Source organism: Hemitrygon akajei, chromosome 18 (assembly GCF_048418815.1).
Source record: "Hemitrygon akajei chromosome 18, sHemAka1.3, whole genome shotgun sequence".
Lineage (NCBI taxonomy): Eukaryota > Metazoa > Chordata > Chondrichthyes > Myliobatiformes > Dasyatidae > Hemitrygon > Hemitrygon akajei.
The window spans coordinates 71,719,852-71,740,237 of NC_133141.1; the positions used below are offsets into that span (position 1 = coordinate 71,719,852).

The 20,386-nt window shown below is 46.4% G+C and overlaps 1 protein-coding gene across 2 annotated transcripts; it reads right to left on the reverse strand.

Moving 5' to 3' along the window:
• Window positions 1-1,488: 1,488 nt before the first annotated feature.
• Window positions 1,489-9,338, reverse strand: atp5mc1 (ATP synthase membrane subunit c locus 1). 2 transcript variants are annotated; one of them, XM_073071806.1, is made up of 5 exons: window positions 9,253-9,338; window positions 8,390-8,439; window positions 6,919-6,996; window positions 4,293-4,483; window positions 1,489-1,786 (listed from the first exon to the last, which is right to left on the reverse strand). In XM_073071806.1, exons 2-5 carry the CDS (start codon window positions 8,429-8,431, stop codon window positions 1,672-1,674), a joined length of 426 nt encoding a protein of 141 aa, XP_072927907.1. In that variant the 5' UTR covers window positions 8,432-8,439; window positions 9,253-9,338; the 3' UTR covers window positions 1,489-1,671. The 2 variants fall into 2 exon arrangements, with proteins under 2 accessions (XP_072927907.1, XP_072927906.1); XM_073071805.1 differs by having other exon boundaries at window positions 9,185-9,272.
• Between the last annotated feature and the right edge of the window lie 11,048 nt (window positions 9,339-20,386).

Genomic DNA, 20,386 nt, shown 5'->3' on the forward strand with positions numbered 1-20,386 from the left:
TCTGCTACATGCCTGTCTTCCCCTCTGCCACCAGATTTCTGAATGAATAACACTGACATTATTTCTTAGATTTCTATTTGCAGTTTGACTGTTTTCCATTGATGCTATCGCAAGTTTGCTCTACTGTGAATGCCCACAAGAATAAATCTCAGGCTATTGCATGCTGACATATTACAAATACCAGTTTTAATTTAAACTTCAAGATAAGTAAGCTAAGTAAGTTGCATTGTACTATGACTTGATGGACAATGGCTTTTTCTTTGATTAATTCTTCAGCCCTTTCCCCATTTTAATTATGCTTGATTCCATTTACATTCATTGCAGTTTCTTTTCAGATAAAGAAAACTTTGGTATCACCCCCTACCGTTTACTGCTTGGACATGTTGCGCCTCAACAGCTGTGCATGGGGTAGAAAGAAAACTAAGCACAGTTCAGAATCCTCAACTGGTGCAGATAACTTTACCCAATTTTGAACTGACCACCCCCACATCAGGGTGACATGAAACCATGGGGGCAGGTGGTGGATGGTCGTATGAGCAGCCAGTGCACATCCCTAGTCCTGGTTTTGCGACCACTGACACCAGGCAGACAATCTCTGAAGAGTATTGATAATGACTGGGGTCACCTGTCTTGTAAAGACACTGCCTAAAAGGAAATGGCAAACTACTTCTGTGGAAAAATTTGCCAAGAACAATCATGGTGATGGAAAGACCATGATCGCCTATGTCAGGGGTGTCAAACTCATTTTAGGTCACGGACCGGATTGAGCAAAATGCAGCTTCATGCGGGCCGGATCAGTCGGACGCGTGCGAACGTTCAGTCGTTGCCTCCGTTTTTTCAGCCTGCTCTCATGTGTCTCAGTCTCTGCTATAACTACAAAGTGTTTCACTTTACAAATTCCGTTTCTTATGAAGAAAACTGCCGAATAAACACTAAAAATCCTGAAAACCTGGTACCTGAATAAACTCAGCATTAGCCATATCATACGCCATAGGTGCTTCGATTACTGGGGCCAGCTTTAATAGTAATTAGATATTATCTCGCGGGCCAAAGATAATTCCACCGCGGGCCTTGAGTTTGACATATATGGCCTATGTCATGCAACACATGATAATGATAACTTTAAGGTGATTGGGGGGGGGATGTCAGATGTTCTTTGCAGAATAATGTGTCAAATACTTTACTAGGACAGCAGTAACCGATACATTAGGGACATCTCAAGAGACTCTTGGATGATAGAAAAATGGAGGGCCATTCAAGAGGGAAGGGTTAGATTGAACTCAGATGTTAAAAGGTCAGCGCAACATTGTAGGCTGAAGTGGCCTGTACTGTGCTGCAATGTTCTACTAAAGCAGAGCACCCAGAGGAGAACATACACACTCCTTAGAGGTACAAACTGAACCCCAATGTTGCTGCTGGCACTGTAAGCTGTCACACTGACTATGCATGGGTTCTGGGCCAGAAAGTCAAGCTCATCAACAGCACACATTTAAGAAGATTGTTTAACCATTTTATTCAGACATCGATCCTGCTGGACTAAATCATAAAGTTCTTACACAATTGGACTGGACAAAATGATACTCCGTTTGAATACTCAGAGGTGGCAGAAGCCATCCACCCATTGCAATAATTTACTCTTCCCCGGCCGTCTTCCAGATCTCACACAGGAATTTACATGGCAAACAGGATGAGGAAGGCAACCATCAAACAGAAGAGCCCCATGGCCTCAGAGAGGGCAAAGCCCAGGATGGCATAGGAGAAAAGCTGCTGTTTCAGGGAAGGGTTCCTGCAGAGGAAAAAAAAGCCAAGAAACTTTTAAACAATAGATTCTACAGGCGATGGAAATCATGAGCAACACACAAAATGTTGGAGCCCTGGACTCAAAAATCAGTTACTTTCCCCAAGCAGCAAGGCTGATCGTAACCTCCATCCACTAACCCACCCCCACATAGGGACCAGCTCCCAAGAAGCTCAACATTATTAATTCGCTTTCCCAGCACATCAGAAGCCATCTACAACGTACATTGCACCTGACCTGCACTATGTCTTAACATGGGCCAACCTGACATTTGGTGGGGGGAGGGGTTAAAGATACTGACCACTGGCTCCCTCCCTCAGCAAAACGTGGAGTACTTTCACTACGAGGATCTCAGCAGCTGAAGGCATTCATCTCAAGAGGAACAATGTAAAATAACTTCTGCCAAAATGAGGCAGGGTGGGAGTTTGAAGAACACCCCCATTCTATCTAGGTGGTCTCCAACCTCATGACATAATCAATTTCTCCTCTCCCTTTCCTCTTCTATTCTCCACACATCTTCTCAGCAGCCCATCACCCCCCCAGTGCCTTTCCTTCCCTTTCTCCCATGGTCCACTCTCCTCTCCTATCAGATTCCTTGCTCTTCCTACTCCACTCAACTCACATGTTACATTTGGGCTATCCATCACCACCCCCCCGGCAGTTTTTCCTGGCATCTTCCCCCTTCCTTTCAGTCCTGGAGAAGAGCCTCAGCCTGAAATGCAGACGGCTTATTTATTTTCACAGATGTTGTGTGACCTGCTGAGTTCCTCCAGTACTTTGTGTCACAATGCAAAATAATGTTATTTGTGAGCACCACTACCCTGTTATAACTAATGTAATCACCTTTCTAGCAAAACCGATGAGCACAAGAAATATCAACTGCATTATGATGCTTTAATGTGGCTATCTTAAACATATCTGACAGGACATTCCATGCTCTGTATAAAAACCCTATCCTAGACATCCTCTCCCAAGCCCAGACCATAAGATATAGGAACAGAATTAGACCATTTGACCCATTGAGTCTGCTCCACAATTTCATCCATTTCCCTTCAGCCCCAATCGGTCTTCTCCCCGTATGTCTTCATGCCCTGACCAATCAAAAATCTAGCAACCTCTGCCTTAAATATACCCAATGACTTGGCCTCCACAGCTGCCAGTGGCAACAAATTCCAAAGATTCACCACTCTCTGGCGAAAGAAATTCCTCATCTCCATTTCAAATTAGATTTACATAGGATGTTGCCTAGATCGGAGGGTGTAACTTAGGCATTGATCATGTTGATAGCCAGAGGCTTTTTCCTCGGGGCTGAAATGGCCCACAGGAAGGGGCATAGTTTTAAGGTGCTTGGAAATAGGTATCAAGGGGATGTCAGAGGCAAGTTTTACCCACACGGAGAGTGGTGAGTGCGTGGAATGGATCTTTTAAGCGTTTCTTACTAGGTACACGGAGCTTAGAAAAATAGAGGGCTATGCACTAGGAAAATTCCAGGCAGTGTCTAGTGTAGGTTGCATGGTCAGCACAACACTGCAGGCTGAAGGTCCTGTAACGTGCTGATTTCTATATTCTATATGGAGAACTCTATTCTGACACCATGCCTTCTGTTCCTAGACTCCCCCACCATGGGAAGCATTCTCACCATATCCACAATCTCAATGCCTGTCCACATTAAATAGGTTTCAAGTACTTTCCTTCAATCACCTAAAATGGCTAATGCCCCATACATTAGCCATTGCCACCATGGGGAAAAGCCTTTGGCTATCTATTTTATCTACACCTGTTACCTCTATCAGGGCATTGCTCACTTTTCTTTGCTCTAAAGATTAAACTCTACTCACTCAACTCATCTTCATAAGACATGGTCTCCAATCCAGGCAGCTTGATGGTAAATTGTCCCTCCAACCTTTAAAATCCTTAGCAATCAGAACTGAACACAATATTCCGTGTGACCTCACCAGGGATTTATAGAGCTTCATTACCTCGATGCTCTTGGATTCAACCCCATAATGAAGACCAACACTATGCCTGCTTGCATTTTGTGTTGGGTAATTTGTCATGTGAAGAGTACAGTTATGCTTTGTCTTCATCTGGTTAGGGGATATCTTTGTATTCATTGTTTAAGAACACAATATTTAAATATGGCTAACACTAACATTTAAGTTTGCTTGATTATGCTTACACTGCTTATATCGCTAGTTTTTGTTAATTAACTTTTATCGTTATCAGATTGTCTGTTTTTGCTGATTTCTTAGAAGGATCCAATGTACTTTCTTCAACTTAGAACTTAGTTTTTGAGGAGTGTGTCAAAACTCCGTCCCCTCCTCCTCCCCCGCGCGTTTAGTCTGAGCAATTTTGGTTTGTTTTTAAAAGTAACCGCTACAGAAACTTTGAGGCATCTACGGATGCTGACCTGTTCCTCCAAGCTAAGAATGACCAGATGTGGTGAAGTGCGTAAAATGGTACAGAGCGAGAATGAAAGATGAAGGACACTCACCTGGCATATCCGATAATCAAGCTGCCGAATACAGTCCCAATGCCAGCACCGGAGCCGGCCACTCCCACAGTGGCAGCCCCAGCACCGATAAACTTAGCAGCAGTGTCGATGTCCCTGGAAGCAACACTGGTGTGGAGGTCCCGCCGTACAACCTGCATCAGTGCGCTCCCTGGTGCGGGGAGGAGCTGTGCCTACAGAGGAACCAGAGGATATGAACAGTCAGTGCCTCAAAATACATAACCAGCCCTCTGACCACATTACTTGCAGCAAAACACATCTGAGTGGCCAGCCGACTTCAAGGTTTTCCTGAGCAAAGAGGAAGGGGCAATAAACTGCTTGATGTACACTGAAATGCAGCGACCACAGTCTGAAGTCAGATTATGCTCTATAGGAACAAAGGGATAGATTGATTTTAGAGCCGGCCGAAAGGTCAGTAGCCACAGGGAGAGAGTACTAACTCCTTAGACAGTGATGGGAATTGATCTCCAAAACTGGTGCCGTAAAAGTGCTGCACCACCACCCTGCTGTCCTTCAGCACCCGAGGACAACAGCCTAATCAAAACCAGAACCAAGGGATCTGGTTCCATTTGATATGAAGGATAAATGTGAACAGAGGTGTAAGGTCACCTTAGACTGTGGCTGTTAGGAGCAATGGACTGTTCATATATCATCACACGCAGTGTCATATGATTGTGGTCTTTCCTTGACTATAATTGTTCTTGGCAAGTTTATCTACAGAAGTGGTTTGCTATTTTTTCTTCTGGGCAGTGTCTTTACAAGATGGGTGACCCCCAGCCATTATCAATACTCTTCAGAGATTGTCTGCCTGGCGTCAGTGGTCGTATCACCAGGACTTGTGATCTGCACCGGCTGCTCGTATGACCATCCACCACTACCTGCTCCATGGCTTCATGTGACCCTGATCGGGGGTTAAGCAGGTGCTACACCTTACCCAAGGGTGACCTGCAGGCTAGCGGAGGGAAGGAGCACCTTACACCTCCATTGGCAGAGGCGCATCTCGAACCCAGCACCCATATATTCATACACATTAAAGTACCACAGACAAGTTCAAACGTTCATGTCATGTTAACCACCTCAATCAAATGGGAAGATGCGGATACTGTAGCAGTACCTCATCTAAAACAGCTGCATGCAGCTCTGGGCACCATGTTTTAAAACTACCGCAGAAGAGGGCATGCATTTAAATTGAGGGGCAAGATGATGTTTGGGGTGATTTTATTTTAAAAAGTGGGGCATACCTTGAATGTACTGGCAGGAGTCATGTTTGGTAGCAGATATGACAAAGGCATTGAAGAGGCTCATAGATAGGCACAGAATTATGCAGAGAATAGAGGGACTGGGGACCATTACCTTGCTTAGTTTGGTATGGCATATGGGCCAAAGGCCCATTCCTGTTCTGTACTGCTCAATGGACTAATGAGTGCAATGTAGCAAACTATAATATAACAACCTTTTAATCAATTAGATAAAGAACCATACTCCAGACACACAGATGGATAGAGCTCAAACTTAAATCTGAATGATAACCAGGGAACAGTCAGGGCAGAAGCAGCACATCAACCACACTTTCAAAATGGAGGCCAGGCCAGCAATGCTGGAAGGTAATTGATTGGGCTGGCTGGAGCAAAGTTTGAAACCTGTGGCCACTTGTGCAACTTCTTCCTCGGTGCAAGCCAGCTTTGGTATGGAGTAGAATGCATGGGGAGTGAAGTGATTAATGGAGCAGGTGCTCATTAATCCCTTTTCTATACTGATAGATTATAGCCCATCACTGTCCCATATTATTTACCTGCCAACCTTTGGACCCCATCACAGCCTCAAGAACACTTGCAAAATGCCTTTGGATGCTTGGCCACATTCGTTGCTAATGGACATGAACATTGTACTTGTAACACCAACACTAAATTCAGTGGAAAACAATGTGCACCTGATGCAATGGAGGGGCAGCCTTTTATCATTCCAGTTCCCAAAGTAATTTAGGAATGTTACTCAAATAGTAATCATGAGGAAATCTGCAGATGCTGGAAATTCAAACAACACACACAAAATGCTGGTGGAACACAGCAGGCCAGGCAGTATCTATAAGGAGAAGCACTGTCAACGTTTTGGGCCGAGACCCTTCGTCAGGACTAACCGAAAGGAAAGATAGTAAGAGATGTGAAAGTAGTGGGGGGGGGGGGGGGAGAATGCAAAATGATAGGAGAAGACCGGAGGGGGTGGGGTGAAGGTGAGAGCCAGAAGGTGATTGGCAAAAGGGATACAGAGCTGGAGAAGGGAAAGGATCATGGGACGGGAGGCCTCGGGAGAAAGAAAGGGGGAGGGGGGAGCACCAGAGGGGGATGGAGAACAGGCAGGGTGATGGGCAGAGAGAGAGTAAAAAAGACAGCTAAATATGTCAGGGAAGGGCAAGAAGGGGAGGGGCATTAACCCAAATTGTTGATGGCACCAGAAACAACATGTGTGTGATGTGACAAATTAAGCAGACCTTTCTCCTTTGCTTTTTTTTAAAAAAAGCAGCAAGCAGCAGGCTTGGTGGGATGTGCCCTTCAACATCCACACTTCTACAGTGACTAAACTATCAAGTTTTCAAAAAGTGGACACTTACTTGTTCATTTCGGGGCTCTGGTTTGCTTAAGACAGACGCTGACACAGGCCTAAGGAATGTCCTTGAAGTGCTGCGAACCTACAAAGGAAACCAAGTGGTTTAACAATGATATTGAACAGCTACCAGCCTAACCAGATTCATCAATGAGCCACACCCACACCAAAGCTGTCCAACCACCACTTTGAGCAGCACACAATGTGCTGAGGAATTTGGGTCAGACAGCACCAATGAACTGTTGATATTTCAGACTGAGACCCTCCATCAGGATTGGAAAGGGGGCAAAAGCCAGGAAGGGGAAGGAGTACCATCAGGCAGGTGATTGGGGAGATATATAGAAGAGATGAAAGGTTGAATGAAGAAGGAATCTGACGGGAGAGGAGGAGAAATGACAAGGTGGAGGAATTGATGTTCACACCGTCATCTCACCAGGTCTCAAGACAATCTGCCCAATGGTAAATGTTTCCTATTCCCAACACCAGTCTCCTCACCTGCCACTTACCCCACACAACTACCACCCCTTTGGCCTGAATGCTGCCTGACATAACCACCCACAACTTCTTCCAAATGCCCACATTCAGCAGCCTGCAAAGCAGTCACACTAGATCCTGTCCACCCAACTGAAACCCCAATCACATTTCCCCACAGCTACAGGAATATGCATCCTTTCCAAAGCATTGTTAACTGGTTCTGCAATACAGTCTTCGAATCTTGTCACTGAAGTGTACTTTAGTTTTAGTAATTTGGGCATTGCAAACTGCTTCACTAACTGCTAACCATTTCTGAGCAGCACCAGCAAGTGAGCGAGGCTTCTGTCAGTCAGGGTCAACCATGCAGTGCATGCCAGTAGTGAGAGGCCTAGAGAGAGTGGATGTGGAGAGGATGCTTCCTCTCAGACCAGAGGGCACAAATAGAGTGGATGTTTCCTACAGTGAGGGAAGTTTAGGACTAGAGGGCACAGCCTCAGAATAGAATGTCCTTTTAGAACAGAGGAATTTCTTTAGCCAGAGTGCTTGCTGAATCTATGGAATTCATTGCCACAGGTGGCTGTAGAGTCCAAGTCTTAGGGCATATTTAAGGCAGAGGTTGATAAAAGCTCTGATTACTCAGGGCCTCAAAGGTTACAGGGAGAAGTCAGGAGAATGGGGTGGAGAGGGATAAACCAGCCATGATGAATCAGTGCAGCAAACTCAATGGGCTGAATGGCCCAACTCTACTCCTATATCTCATGGTTTTATAGTGCCAGGTAACAGAATACTGAGATATAAGGTGCAGATTCTGCTAGTACACAAGAGACTGCAGATTTTCTTTTGCCCAAATTACTAATACTAAAGTACACCTCACTGAGCAGAGACAAGGTGACAGGATTAGAAGAATGTATTGCAGAACCAGATTAGTTTTTATCATACAAAAGGAATTAGAAAAGCAGAGCGAGGTGTAGGGAACGAGGCATTAATTTTGATGAAACACTCACCACAGCTGGGCAGGAGACAAACTTAGCACAAGCATACATCATGGTTAAACCTTAAAGGGAAAAGGAGGTACAAGTTAAAGGTTTCAGAACACTTGAGCACAGCCCAAATTAATCAACTATAAACCAGCCATCCCTTATCCTCTTTGCAGCTTAGTACGCAGAGGTAACACCGGAGCTGTAACTAGCAGTTCAATGCGCAGGGATAACAGAATAAACCGATTAACAGAGACTCCCTGCTTCTCCAATCAATGGGAACAGGCGACGTTTAATTCAATGTTTGATTCTCAAACGCCCGGCAACATTTCTCTGACCGACGCCGATACCTGTTACAACATACACGGGGCTCCAGAGCCCCGCCGACACGAGAGGCGGCATAAATTTAATCCTGGAGCCGAGGCGGCGTTCAACTTAGGCCGAGGCCTGGGTCTAGGTCATCATCACGGGGAGTGGGGAGCGGCGGGCCTCGGGGAAAAGGCGCCAATCGTATCCACAGGAGACCTCTCCCTGCCGGACATGCCTGCAGATTGAGGCGTGAGCAGGAAAACGGGTTTCCGCAGGCGAAAGGAAAAGTGCCCGGCAAATAAACGTTCGGCCTACGATCCCTCGCTCTATCCGGCCCACCTCCCCAGTAGCGTGTTGCAGCTGAAGGAAGCACCGGGCTACGAGTCCGAGGCCCCGACCGAGCCCGCAGGCCCAACCCCACCCTGAGGCCAGCTCAACGAGTCGGATCCCAGTACACCGGCTGCAGACCACCCCTTACCCAACCCCAGGTTCCGAAATGAAAGCGCCAATTACCGGCGGGTGCAACACGTCTGTCCCCCCTCAAGCTCCGTCCCGCAATGGCGCCACCAGCGCACACTCACCTTCTCCTTTAAGTCACCTCCACTCTCCTCTCCGTTGATTGGCCTTCCGCATACGGATGCTCCCGCCCACCCCCCCTCTCTCTCTCCTCGCCCCGCGCTCGGGTCGAACCGTGGACGATTGGTCGGCATGGCTGAGCGGCGGTGCGGCTACCCAATGGAAGCGCACCCGAGGAGAGTACGGAGGCGGATGAGATAAGGGGAGAATATGTGTGTGCCCCGGCGTCATCGCGCCCCCGCCTGGCTGGAGGAGCAATGCTCCAACTGTGGAAACCCTTCCTGGTCCTCTCCACAGTCAAGGTGACATTGCGCTTGGGACAAAATCAGCGACCAGAAAAGGAATTGTTAACATCATAGCACAAATTTACAGACATTAAACAGCATACACAGCATAAACAGTAGATCACAGGAGCAGGCCCTTTGATCCACAATATTATCGAAAGGACAGACTGACTGGCAGAGGGGGTGGGGTGGCTCTGTTGGTGAGGAATGATATTCAGTCCCTTGCGAGGGGTACATAGAATCAGGGGATGTAGAGTCAGTATGGATAGAACTGAGAAATTCTAAGGGTAGAAAGACCCTAATGGGAGTTATCTACAGGCCCCCAAACAGCAGTCTGGATGTAGGGTGTAAGTTGAACGAAGAGTTAAAATTGGCATGTCGCAAAGGTAATGATACAGTTGTCATGGGGGATTTCAACATGCAGGTAGACTGGGAGAATCAGAATGGTACTGGACCCCAAGAAAGGGAGTTTGTGGAGTGTCTCCGAGATGGATTCTTAGAACAGCTTATACTGGAGACTACCAGGGAGAAGGCAATTCTAGATTTAGTGTTGTGCAATGAACCGGAGTTGATCAGGGACCTGGAGGTAAAGGAACCATTAGGAAGTAGTGACCATAATATGATATGTTTTAACCTACAATTTGAGAAGGAGAAGGGAAAATCGGATGTGTCAGTATTACAGTTGAACAAAGGGAACTATGGAGCTATGAGGGAGGAGCTGGCCAAAGTTCAATGGAATGATACCCTAGCAGGGAAGACAGTGGAACAACAATGGCAGGTATTTCTGGGAATAATGCAGAAGGTGCAGGATCGGTTCATTCCAAAGAGGAAGAAAGATCCTAAGGGGAGTAAGGGGCGGCCGTGGCTGACGAGGGAAGTAAAGGGCAGTATAAAAATAAAAGAGAAGTATAACATAGCAAAGATAAGCGGGAAGCCGGAGGACTGGGAAGCTTTTAAAGAGCAACAGAAGATACCAAAAAAGGCAATACGTCAAGAAAAAATGGGGTACGAAGATAAACTAGCCAAGAATATAAAGGAGGATAGTAAAAGCTTCTTTAGGTATGTGAATAGCAAAAAAAATAGTTAAGACCAAAATTGGGCCATTGAAGACAGAAACGGGTGAATTTATTATGGGGAACAAGGAAATGGCAGACGAGTTGAACAGGTACTTTGGATCTGTCTTCACTAGGGAAGACACAAACAATATCCCAGATGTAATAGTGGCCAAAGGAACTAGGGTAAAGGATGAACTGAAGGAAATTTATATTAGGCAAGAAACGGTGTTGGATAGACTGTTGAGTCTGAAGGCTGATAAGTCCCCGGGACCTGATGGTCTGCATCCCGGTACTTAAAGAGTTGGCTCTAGAAATCGTGGACGCATTGGTAATCATTTTCCAATGTTCCATAGATTCAGGAACAGTTCCTGCTGATTGGAGGGTGGCTAATATTGTCCCACTTTTCAAGAAAGGAGGGAGAGAGAAAACGGGGAATTATAGACTGGTTAGCCTGACGTCAGTGGTGGGAAAGATGCTGGAGTCAATTATAAAAGAGGAAATTACGACACATTTGGATAGTAGTAGAAGGATCAGTCCGAGTCAGCATGGATTTATGCAGGGAAAATCATGCTTGACTAATCTTCTGGAGTTTTTTGAGGATGTAACTATGAAAATGGACAAGGGGGAGCCAGTGGATGTAGTGTACCTGGACTTCCAGAAAGCTTTTGATAAAGTCCCACATAGGAGATTAGTGGGCAAAATTAGGGCACATGGTATTGGGGGCAGAGTACTGACATGGATTGAAAATTGGCTGGCTGACAGGAAACAAAGAGTAGCGATTTCGGAATGGCAGGCTGTGACCAGTGGGGTACCGCAAGGTTCGGTGCTGGGACCGCAGCTGTTTACAATATACATTAATGATTTAGATGAAGGGATTAAAAGTAACATTAGCAAATTTGCTGATGACACAAAGCTGGGTGGCAGTGTGAAATGTCAGGAGGATGTTATGAGAATGCAGGGTGACTTGGACAGGTTGGGTGAGTGGACAAATGTATGGCAGATGCAGTTTAATGTGGATAAATGTGAGGTTATCCACTTTGGTGGCAAGAACAGGAAGGCAGATTACTATCTAAATGGAGTCAAGTTAGGAAAAGGGGAAGTACAACGAGATCTAGGTGTTCTTGTACATCAGTCAATGAAAGCAAGCAGGCAGTGAAGAAAGCTAATGGCATGCTGGCCTTTATAACACGAGGAATTGAGTACAGGAGTAAAGAGGTCCTTCTGCAGCTGTACAGGGCCCTGGTGAGACCCCACCTGGAGTATTGTGTGCAGTTTTGGTCTCCAAATTTGAGGAAGGACATTCTTGCTATTGAGGGAGTGCAGCGTAGGTTCACAAGGTTAATTCCCGGAATGGCGGGACTGTCATATGTTGAAAGATTGGAGCGACTGGGCTAGTATACACTGGAATTTAGAAGGATGAGAGGGGATCTGATTGAAACATATAAGATTATTAAGGGATTGGACATGCTGGAGGCAGGAAGCATGTTCCCGCTGATGGGTGAGTCCAGAACTAGAGGCCACAGTTTAAGAATAAGGGGTAGGCCATTTAGAACAGAGATGCGGAAAAACTTTTTCACCCAGAGAGTGGTGGATATGTGGAATGCTCTGCCCCAGAAGGCAGTGGAGGCCAGGTCTCTGGATGCATTCAAGAGAGAGTTAGATAGAGCTCTTATAGATAGCGGGGTCAAGAGATATGGGGAGAGGGCAGGAACGGGGTATTGATTGTGGATGATCAGCCATGATCACAGTGAATGGTGGTGCTGGCTAGAAGGGCTGAATGGCCTACTCCTGCACCTATTGTCTATTGTCTATTATAATATTGCACCGAAGTAATGATACCTAATGCCGGTACACGTTCATTATCTGCTTTTCAGAGACAGCTTCGTAACAGCTAACAGCTTCTTACATGCCTCTATCGTACCTGCTTGTACCACCAGCCTAACTAGCACAATCCAAGCACCCACCACTTACCCCTCACATTTCCTTTGAGTTCCTCCCCCACCCCCCGCCACTTGAAACAGATGCCCTCTAGCATAAGGCATTTCGACCCGGGGAAAAGATACTAATTGCCTCCCTAAGCCTGTAATCAGTGCTATTGATGTATATAAATGTAATAGAACAATATGGAAAGCATTCCTCAAAGTTCAAAATAAATTTATTATCAAAGTATATTTATGTCACCATATACAACCCTGAGAATTATTTTCTTGCAGGCATTCTCAATAAATCCAAACTAGAATAATAACAGAATCAATGATAGACTGCACCAACTTGGGTGTTCAACCAGTGTGCAAAAGACAAAAAACCTGTGTAAACAGAAAGAAGAAGAAATAATAATAATAATAATAATAAATATCAAGAGTAATAAATAAAAATCGAAGCAAGAGGCGGAGAGGGAAGAGGTAAAAGAAGCTCGGAGAGAAGCTGTTTTTTTTTAACTGTTCAGGGCAAAGAGGCTAGACTGCGCAGGTGCATGATGTAGCGCGCCAAAGGTTTAAAAGAAAGACCACCATATACAGCGGCCATCGTCATAGCAGCCATCGTCAGAGTGGACTGAGGCAGAGTGGGTCGGCATCGGCGACAACAGGCAGAGGCGAGGTTTGAACGGGGAACGACTGCGCAAGTGCATGAAAGTCGGCCTCTGAGATCAGCGGGGGAATTTAAATAGCGAGCAGAGGCTGAGTACGAGCTTCACTCCAAGTGAGGCAAGGCCGGGTAAGCTCCTTTAATTAATCTAATTAGCTTAGGAGTAGGTAATGGAGGCAGCAGTTAGGGCAGTTGAGAGCTCCGTTTGCAGTATGTGGGAAGTCAGGTCGAGCACTGTTGTCCCTGATGACTACACCTGCAAAAGGTGCATCCAGCTGCAGCTCCTGACAAACCGTGTTAGGGAACTGGAGCTGGATGAACTTCGGATCATTCGGGAGGCAGAGGCAGAAATAGACAGGAGTTTCAAGGAGATAGTCACCCCTAACAGTCAGGAGACAGGTAGTTGGGTGACTGTCAGGAGAGGGAAGGGGAATAGACAGGAAGAGCAGAGCACCACTGTGACCATTCCCATCAACAATACGTATACCGTTTTGGATACTGTTGGTGGAGACGACCTACCAGGGACAAGTTGCAGTGGTTGCGTCTCTGGCACCGAGACTGGACCCTCAGCTCAGACGGGAAAAGAGGAGAGCAATAGTGATAGGGGATTCGATAGTTAGGGGGACAGATAAGAGGTTCTATGGGAGAGATCGAGAATCCCGGATGGTCTGTTGCCTCCCTGGTGCCAGGGTCCGCGATATCTCGGATCAAGTTCTCAGTATTCTCAAGAGGGAGGGTGAGCAGCCGGATGTCGTGGTCCATGTAGGGACCAATGACGTCGGTAGGAAGAGTGAGGAGGTCCTGAAAGGTGAGTTTAGGGAGCCAGGTGCCAAGTTAAAGGACAGGACCTCCAGGATAGCAATCTCAGGATTGCTACCAGTGCTACGTGCAGGTGGGTTTAGAAACAGTAAGATAGCGCAGATCAACACATGGCTGAAAACATGGTGCAGGAGGGAGGGCTTCAGATTTACAGATAATTGGGCAGTTTTTCAGGGAAGGTGGGACCTGTTCCGGCAGGACGGTTTACATCTGAACTGGAGGGGGACAAATATTCTTGCAGGTAGGTTTGCTAGAGAGGCTCCAGTGGATTTAAACTAGATACGAGGGGGGAGGGGAACCAGAGTGTAGGAACAGATGTATGGGGGAAGGAAGAAAAAGAAGACAGTAAAGTTCTTTGTACTGTTAGAGATAAACAGAGAGGAAGAGGTGGAGAATTTCTTAAATGCATCTATTTTAATGCTAGGAGTATTGTAAGAAAGGTGGATGAGCTTAGAGCATGGATTGATACCTGGAAATATGATGTTCTAGCTGTTACTGAAACATGTTTGCAGGAGGGGTGTGATTGACAACTAGATATTCCAGGATTTCGTTGCTTCAGGTGTGACAGAATCGGAGGGACAAAAGGGGGAGGTGTTGCGTTGCTTGTCAGAGAAAATATTACAGCAGTGCTCTGGCAGGATAGATTAGAGGGCTCATCTAGGGAGACTATTTGGGTGGAATTGAGGAATGGGAAAGGTGTAGTAACACTTATAGGGGTGTATTATAGACCACCTAATGGGGAGTGAGAATTGGAGGAGCAAATTTGCAAGGAGATAGCAGATATTTGTAGTAAGCACAGGGTTGTGATTGTGGGAGATTTTAATTTTCCACACATAGACTGGGAAGCCTATACTGTAAAAGGGTTGGATGGTTTGGAGTTTGTAAAATGTGTGCAGGATAGTTTTTTGCAGCAATACATACAGGAACCAACTAGAGAAGGGGCAGTGTTGGATCTTCTGTTAGGGAATGAAATAGGTCAGGTGACGGAGGTATGTGTTGGGGAGCACTTTGGGTCCAGTGAACACAATGCCATTAGTTTCAATATAATTATGGAGAAGGATAGGACTGGACCCAGGGTTGAGATTTTTGATTGGAGAAAGGCTAACTTTGAGGAGATGTGAAAGGATTAAAGAGTGGATTGGGACAATTTGTTTTACAGGAAGGATGTAATAGAGAAATGGAGGTCATTTAAAGGATAGTGAAGGATAAAATTGGCCCTTAGAGAATCAGAGTGGACAGCTATGTGTGGAGCCGAAAGAGATGGGGGAGATTTTGAACAATATCTTTTCTTCGGTGTTCACTAAGGAGAAGGATATTGAATTGTGTAAGATAAGGGAAACAAGTAGGGAAGTTATGGAAACTATGACGATTAAAGAGGAGGAAGTACTGGCGCTTTTAAGGAATATAAAAGTGGATCAATCTCCAGGTCTTGATAGGACATTCCCTAGGACCTTGAGGGAAGTTAGTGTAGAAATAGTATGGGCTCTGACAGAAATATTTCAGATATCATTAGAAACGGGGATGGTGCCAGAGGATTGGCATATTGCTTATGTTTTTCCATTGTTTAAAAAGGGTTCTAAAAGTAAACCTAGCAATTATAGGCCTGTCAGTTTGACGTCAGTGGTGGGTAAATTAATGGAAAGTATTCTTAGAGATGGTATATATAATTATCAGGATAGACAGGGTCTGATTAGGAACAGTCAGCATGGATTTGTGCATGGAAGGTCATGTTTGACAAATCTTATTGAATTTTTTGAAGAAGTTACGAGGAAAGTTGACGAGGGTAAAGCAGTGGATGTTGTCTATATGGACTTCAGTAAGGCCTTTGACAAGGTTCCGCACGGAAGGTTAGTTAGGAAGGTTCAATCGTTAGGTGCTAATATTGAAGTAGTAAAATGGATTCATTAGTGGCTGGATGGGAGGTGCCAGAGAGTAGTGGTGGACAACTGTTTGTCAGGTTGGAGGCCGGTGACTAGTGGTGTGCCTCAGGGATCTGTACTGGGTCCAATGTTGTTTGTCATATACATTAATGATCTGGATGATGGGGTGGTAAATTGGATTAGTAAGTATGCAGATGATACTAAGATAGGTGGCGTTGTGGATAATGAAATAGGTTTTCAAAGCTTGCAGAGAAATTTAGGCCAGTTAGAAGAGTGGGCTGAACGATGGCAGATGGAGTTTAATGCTGATAAGTGTGAGGTGCTACATTTTGGTAGGAATAATCCAAATAGGACATGCATGGTAAATGGTAGGGCATTGAGGAATGCAGTAGAACAGAGTGATCTAAGAATAATGGTACATAGTTCCCTGAAGGTGGAATCTCATGTGGATAGGGTGGTGAAGAAAGCTTTTGGTATGCTGGCCTTTATAAATCAGAGCATTGAGTATAGGAGTTGGGATGTAATGTTAAAATTGTACAAGGCATTGGTAAGGCCGAATTTGGAGTATTGTGTACAGTTCTGGTCACCGAATTATAGCAAAGATGTCAATAAAATAGAAAGAGTACAGAGAAGTTTTACTAGAATGTTAACACGAGTGAATCTGCAGATGCTGGAAATAAATGAAAAACACAAAATACTGGCAGAACTCAGCAGGCCAGACAGCATCTATGGGAGGAGGTAGTGACGACGTTTCAGGCCGAAACCCTTCATCAGGAGTGAAATAACATGGGATGGTCTAGAAATGTTCCCATTACTAGAATGTTACCTGGGTTTCAGCACCTAAGTTACAGAGAAAGGTTGAACAAGTTAGGTCTTTATTCTTTGGAGTGTAGAAGGTTGAGGGGGGACTTGATAGAGGTATTTAAAATTATGAGGGGGATAGATAGAGTTGATGTGGATAGGCTTTTTCCATTTAGAGTAGGGGAGATTCAAACAAGAGGACATGAGTTGAGAGTTAGGGGGCAAAAGTTTAAGGGTAACACGAGGGGGAACTTCTTTATTCAGAGAGTGGTAGCTGTGTGGAACAAGCTTCCACTAGAAGTGGTAGAGGCAGGTTCGGTATTGTCATTTAAAGTAAAATTGGATAGGTATATCGACAGGAAAGGAATGGAGGGTTATGGGCTTAGTGCAGGTCAGTGGGACTAGGTGAGAGTAAGCGTTTGGCATGACTAGAAGGGCTGAGATGGCCTGTTTCTGTGCTGTAATTGTTATATGGTTATATGAGAAGATGAGATGAAGAGTCCTTGAAAGTGAGTCCATTGGTTGTGGCAATATTTCAATGATGGGGCGAGTGAAGTTGAGTGAAGTTATCCTCTGGTTCAGGAGCCTGATGATTGAGGTGTAATACCTGTCCCTGAACCTGGTGGTGTGGGGCCTGAGGTTCCTGTACCTCCTTCCTGATGGTTGAGAGGTAATAACTGTTCCTGAACCTGGTGGTGTGGGTCCTGAGGTTCCTGTACCACCTTCCTGATGGTTGAGGGGTAATAACTGTTCCTGAACCTGGTGGTGTGGGTCCTGAGGTTCCTGTACCTCCTTCCTGATGGTTGAGGGGTGATAACTGTTCCTGAACCTGGTGGTGTGGGTCCTGAGGCTCCTGTACCTCCTTCCTGATGGTTGAGGGGTAATAACTGTCCCTGAACCTGGTGGTGTGGGACCTGAGGCTCCTGTACCTCCTTCCTGATGGTTGAGGGGTAATAACTGTTCCTGAACCTGGTGGTGTGGGACCTGAGGCTCCTGTACCTCCTTCCTGATGGTTGAGGGGTAATAACTGTCCCTGAACCTGGTGGTGTGGGACCTGAGGCTCCTGTACCTCCTTCCTGATGGTTGAGGGGTAATAACTGGTCAGTAATCACATTGAAATATTTACAATAATAAACCTGTAGACAGAAATGAGGGATTTTTCATGCAGACAGTTGGTAAAGTTAGAAAGAATACTCAATTCTTTTTTCCCAGGAGCTACCTAACTATTGGGACAGTGAGTGTAACACTTTACAGTACCTGGTGACCCAGGTTCAATACCCACTGCTGTCTGTGAGGAGCTTGTACGTTCTCCCCGTGACCATGTGGGTTTTTATGGGTGCTCCTCCCACAGTCCAGAGATGTACCAGTTAGGGTTGGTAAGTTGTGGGCATGCTGTATTGGCACTGGACACTCGGGGGCGCCCCCAGCACATCCTCGGACTGTGTCACAAATGATGCTTTTCACTGAGTGTTTTGATATACTATGACAAAGGAAAGCTGATCTTTATCTGGGGAAAGTTCATTTGCAAATTATGATGAATCTGTTGCAATTCATGGGTTTATGTTGAATGATCTTTTAAAGAAACAATAGCCTACGCAAAGGACTGGAGGGTCTCGGTGGGTCAGACAGGTCTCCATGAACCATGATTGTTCTTGACAAATGTTTCTACAGAAGTGGTTTGCCATCGTCTTCTTCTGGGGCAGTGTCTTTACAAGACGGGTGACCCCCCCCCCCCCCCAGCCATTATCAATACTCTTCAGAGATTGTCTGCTTGGCGTCAGTGGTCACATCACCAGGACTTGTGATCTGAACCGGCTGCTCATACGACCGTCCACCACCTGCTCCCATGGCTTCATGTGACCCTGATCGGGGGGTTAAGCAGGGGCTACACCTTACCCAAGGGTGTCTTGCAGGCTAGCGGAGGGAAGGAGCGCCTTACACCTCCTTTGGTAGGGACGTGTCTCCACCCAAGAAATCCTGTATATCCCCCCTAAACACCCCCCAATAGACATCAGATCTACCCAGACTCCCAGTGTGATGGAGTTCTAAAGTCAAGGTTGAAAGTTCAAAGTATGCATATGATATACACCCTTGAGATTCGTCCCGACAGGCAGCCACAGAACAAAGAAACCCAACAGAACCCATTGAAGAGGGACGACCGTCAAACACCCAATGTGCAGAAACAAAAACAAGTCGTGCAAACAATAAAAGTCAGCAAGTAACGTTCAGAACTGAAGTTCACAGCCACGAAGCCGGTCGCCAACGCAACCAAGCCAGAATTCCGGGCAGGTGTAGGCCACAGCCTCCGTTCAGCACAGAGACAGGTAAACCTCACGGAGCAGTGAGCAGTGCTGTTCTGTGTCTCGCCCCCATGGGCTGGCGCTTAACTCGGCCAAACAGCAGGCCGGCTGTCTGTGAGGAGCTTGCATGCTCTCCCCTTGACTGTGCGGGCTTCCTCCGGGTGCCCCAGTCTCCTCCCACAGTCCAAAGATGCATGAGTCAGGGTCAGGGTCAGCCAGAAAACAAACGCCATGGAACCCCCCCCATACAACAAAGACCATCAAGCACGCAATCTGTGAAAAAAGAACAAATTGTGCAAGGAACAAAAAGGTGCAAATAAGACGAAGCCCAGAGCCAACGCGAGTGAAGCGGGTCCAGGGCCCGGTGGCAGAATCAGCTCAGCGCCGTGCCAGCTGCAGGGTCAGCTCAGCGCTGAAGCCCCTCGATCAAATCGTGCAAATAGCCAAAAAAAAAGAAGCAAAGCAAAAAAACACAAAGGACATGAACTGCAGTGTCTCAGAAAGTGAGTCCCCAGCTGCTGATTGCGCTGCGTTTAGCACTGAGGCGCGTGAAGCCCAATGGCTGCACTTCAGCTGAACATTGTGACCGGAAAAGCCACACTGATGGGTCGCTACAGTTGCTGTCTCGTTGCTCTGGTCGCACAGCTTCAGTCCTAAGGCTCAGTTTTGACTGTGTGCAGTCTGCATGTTCAGGCTGTAAATGCTTCTTCCAAAGGTCAAACCCATGATCAGCGAATCCTGGAGACGAGGCCCAAAGGTCAAAACTGCGATCAGCAAATCCTGGAGACGAGGCCTGAAGGACCAACCTGAGGAGGGGAATCTCTCAGGCTAAACACACATACAAACAGAGAATCCAGGAGCATTTCAACTCCTCGGACCCCCGGTGCATATGGCATGGCATACAGGTCATTACAGACTTCAAACCACCTAGTATTGTGCCCCCTCCCAGCCCTGCTTCCCTCCCTGATGAGCTCAATTATTTCTACGCTTGCTTTGACCGAGAGAACAAGGAGGTCACCCTCAAAGCGGATCTCCCACCTGGTGAACTGCCTCTCTCACTTTCCACCTCCGAAGTCTGCGCCACCCTGAGCTGGGTGAATGTACGGAAGGCAGCTGGTCCGGATGGAATACCTGGCCGTGTGCTCAGAGTCTGTGCAGGGCAGTTGGCCGGGGTCTTCACGGACATTTTCAATCTGTCCCTGGCCCAGGCAGTTGTCCCCACAAGATCGCCACCATCGTGCCAGTGCCAAAGCATTCCACTGCCATGGGCCTGAATGACTTCTGCCCAGTTGCACTCACCCCCATCATAGAGACTGGTTCTATCACATCTGAAATCCTGTCTGCCCACTACCCTGGACCCCCATCGATTTGCCTATCGCACCAACAGGTCAACAGAGGACGCCATCTCCACGGC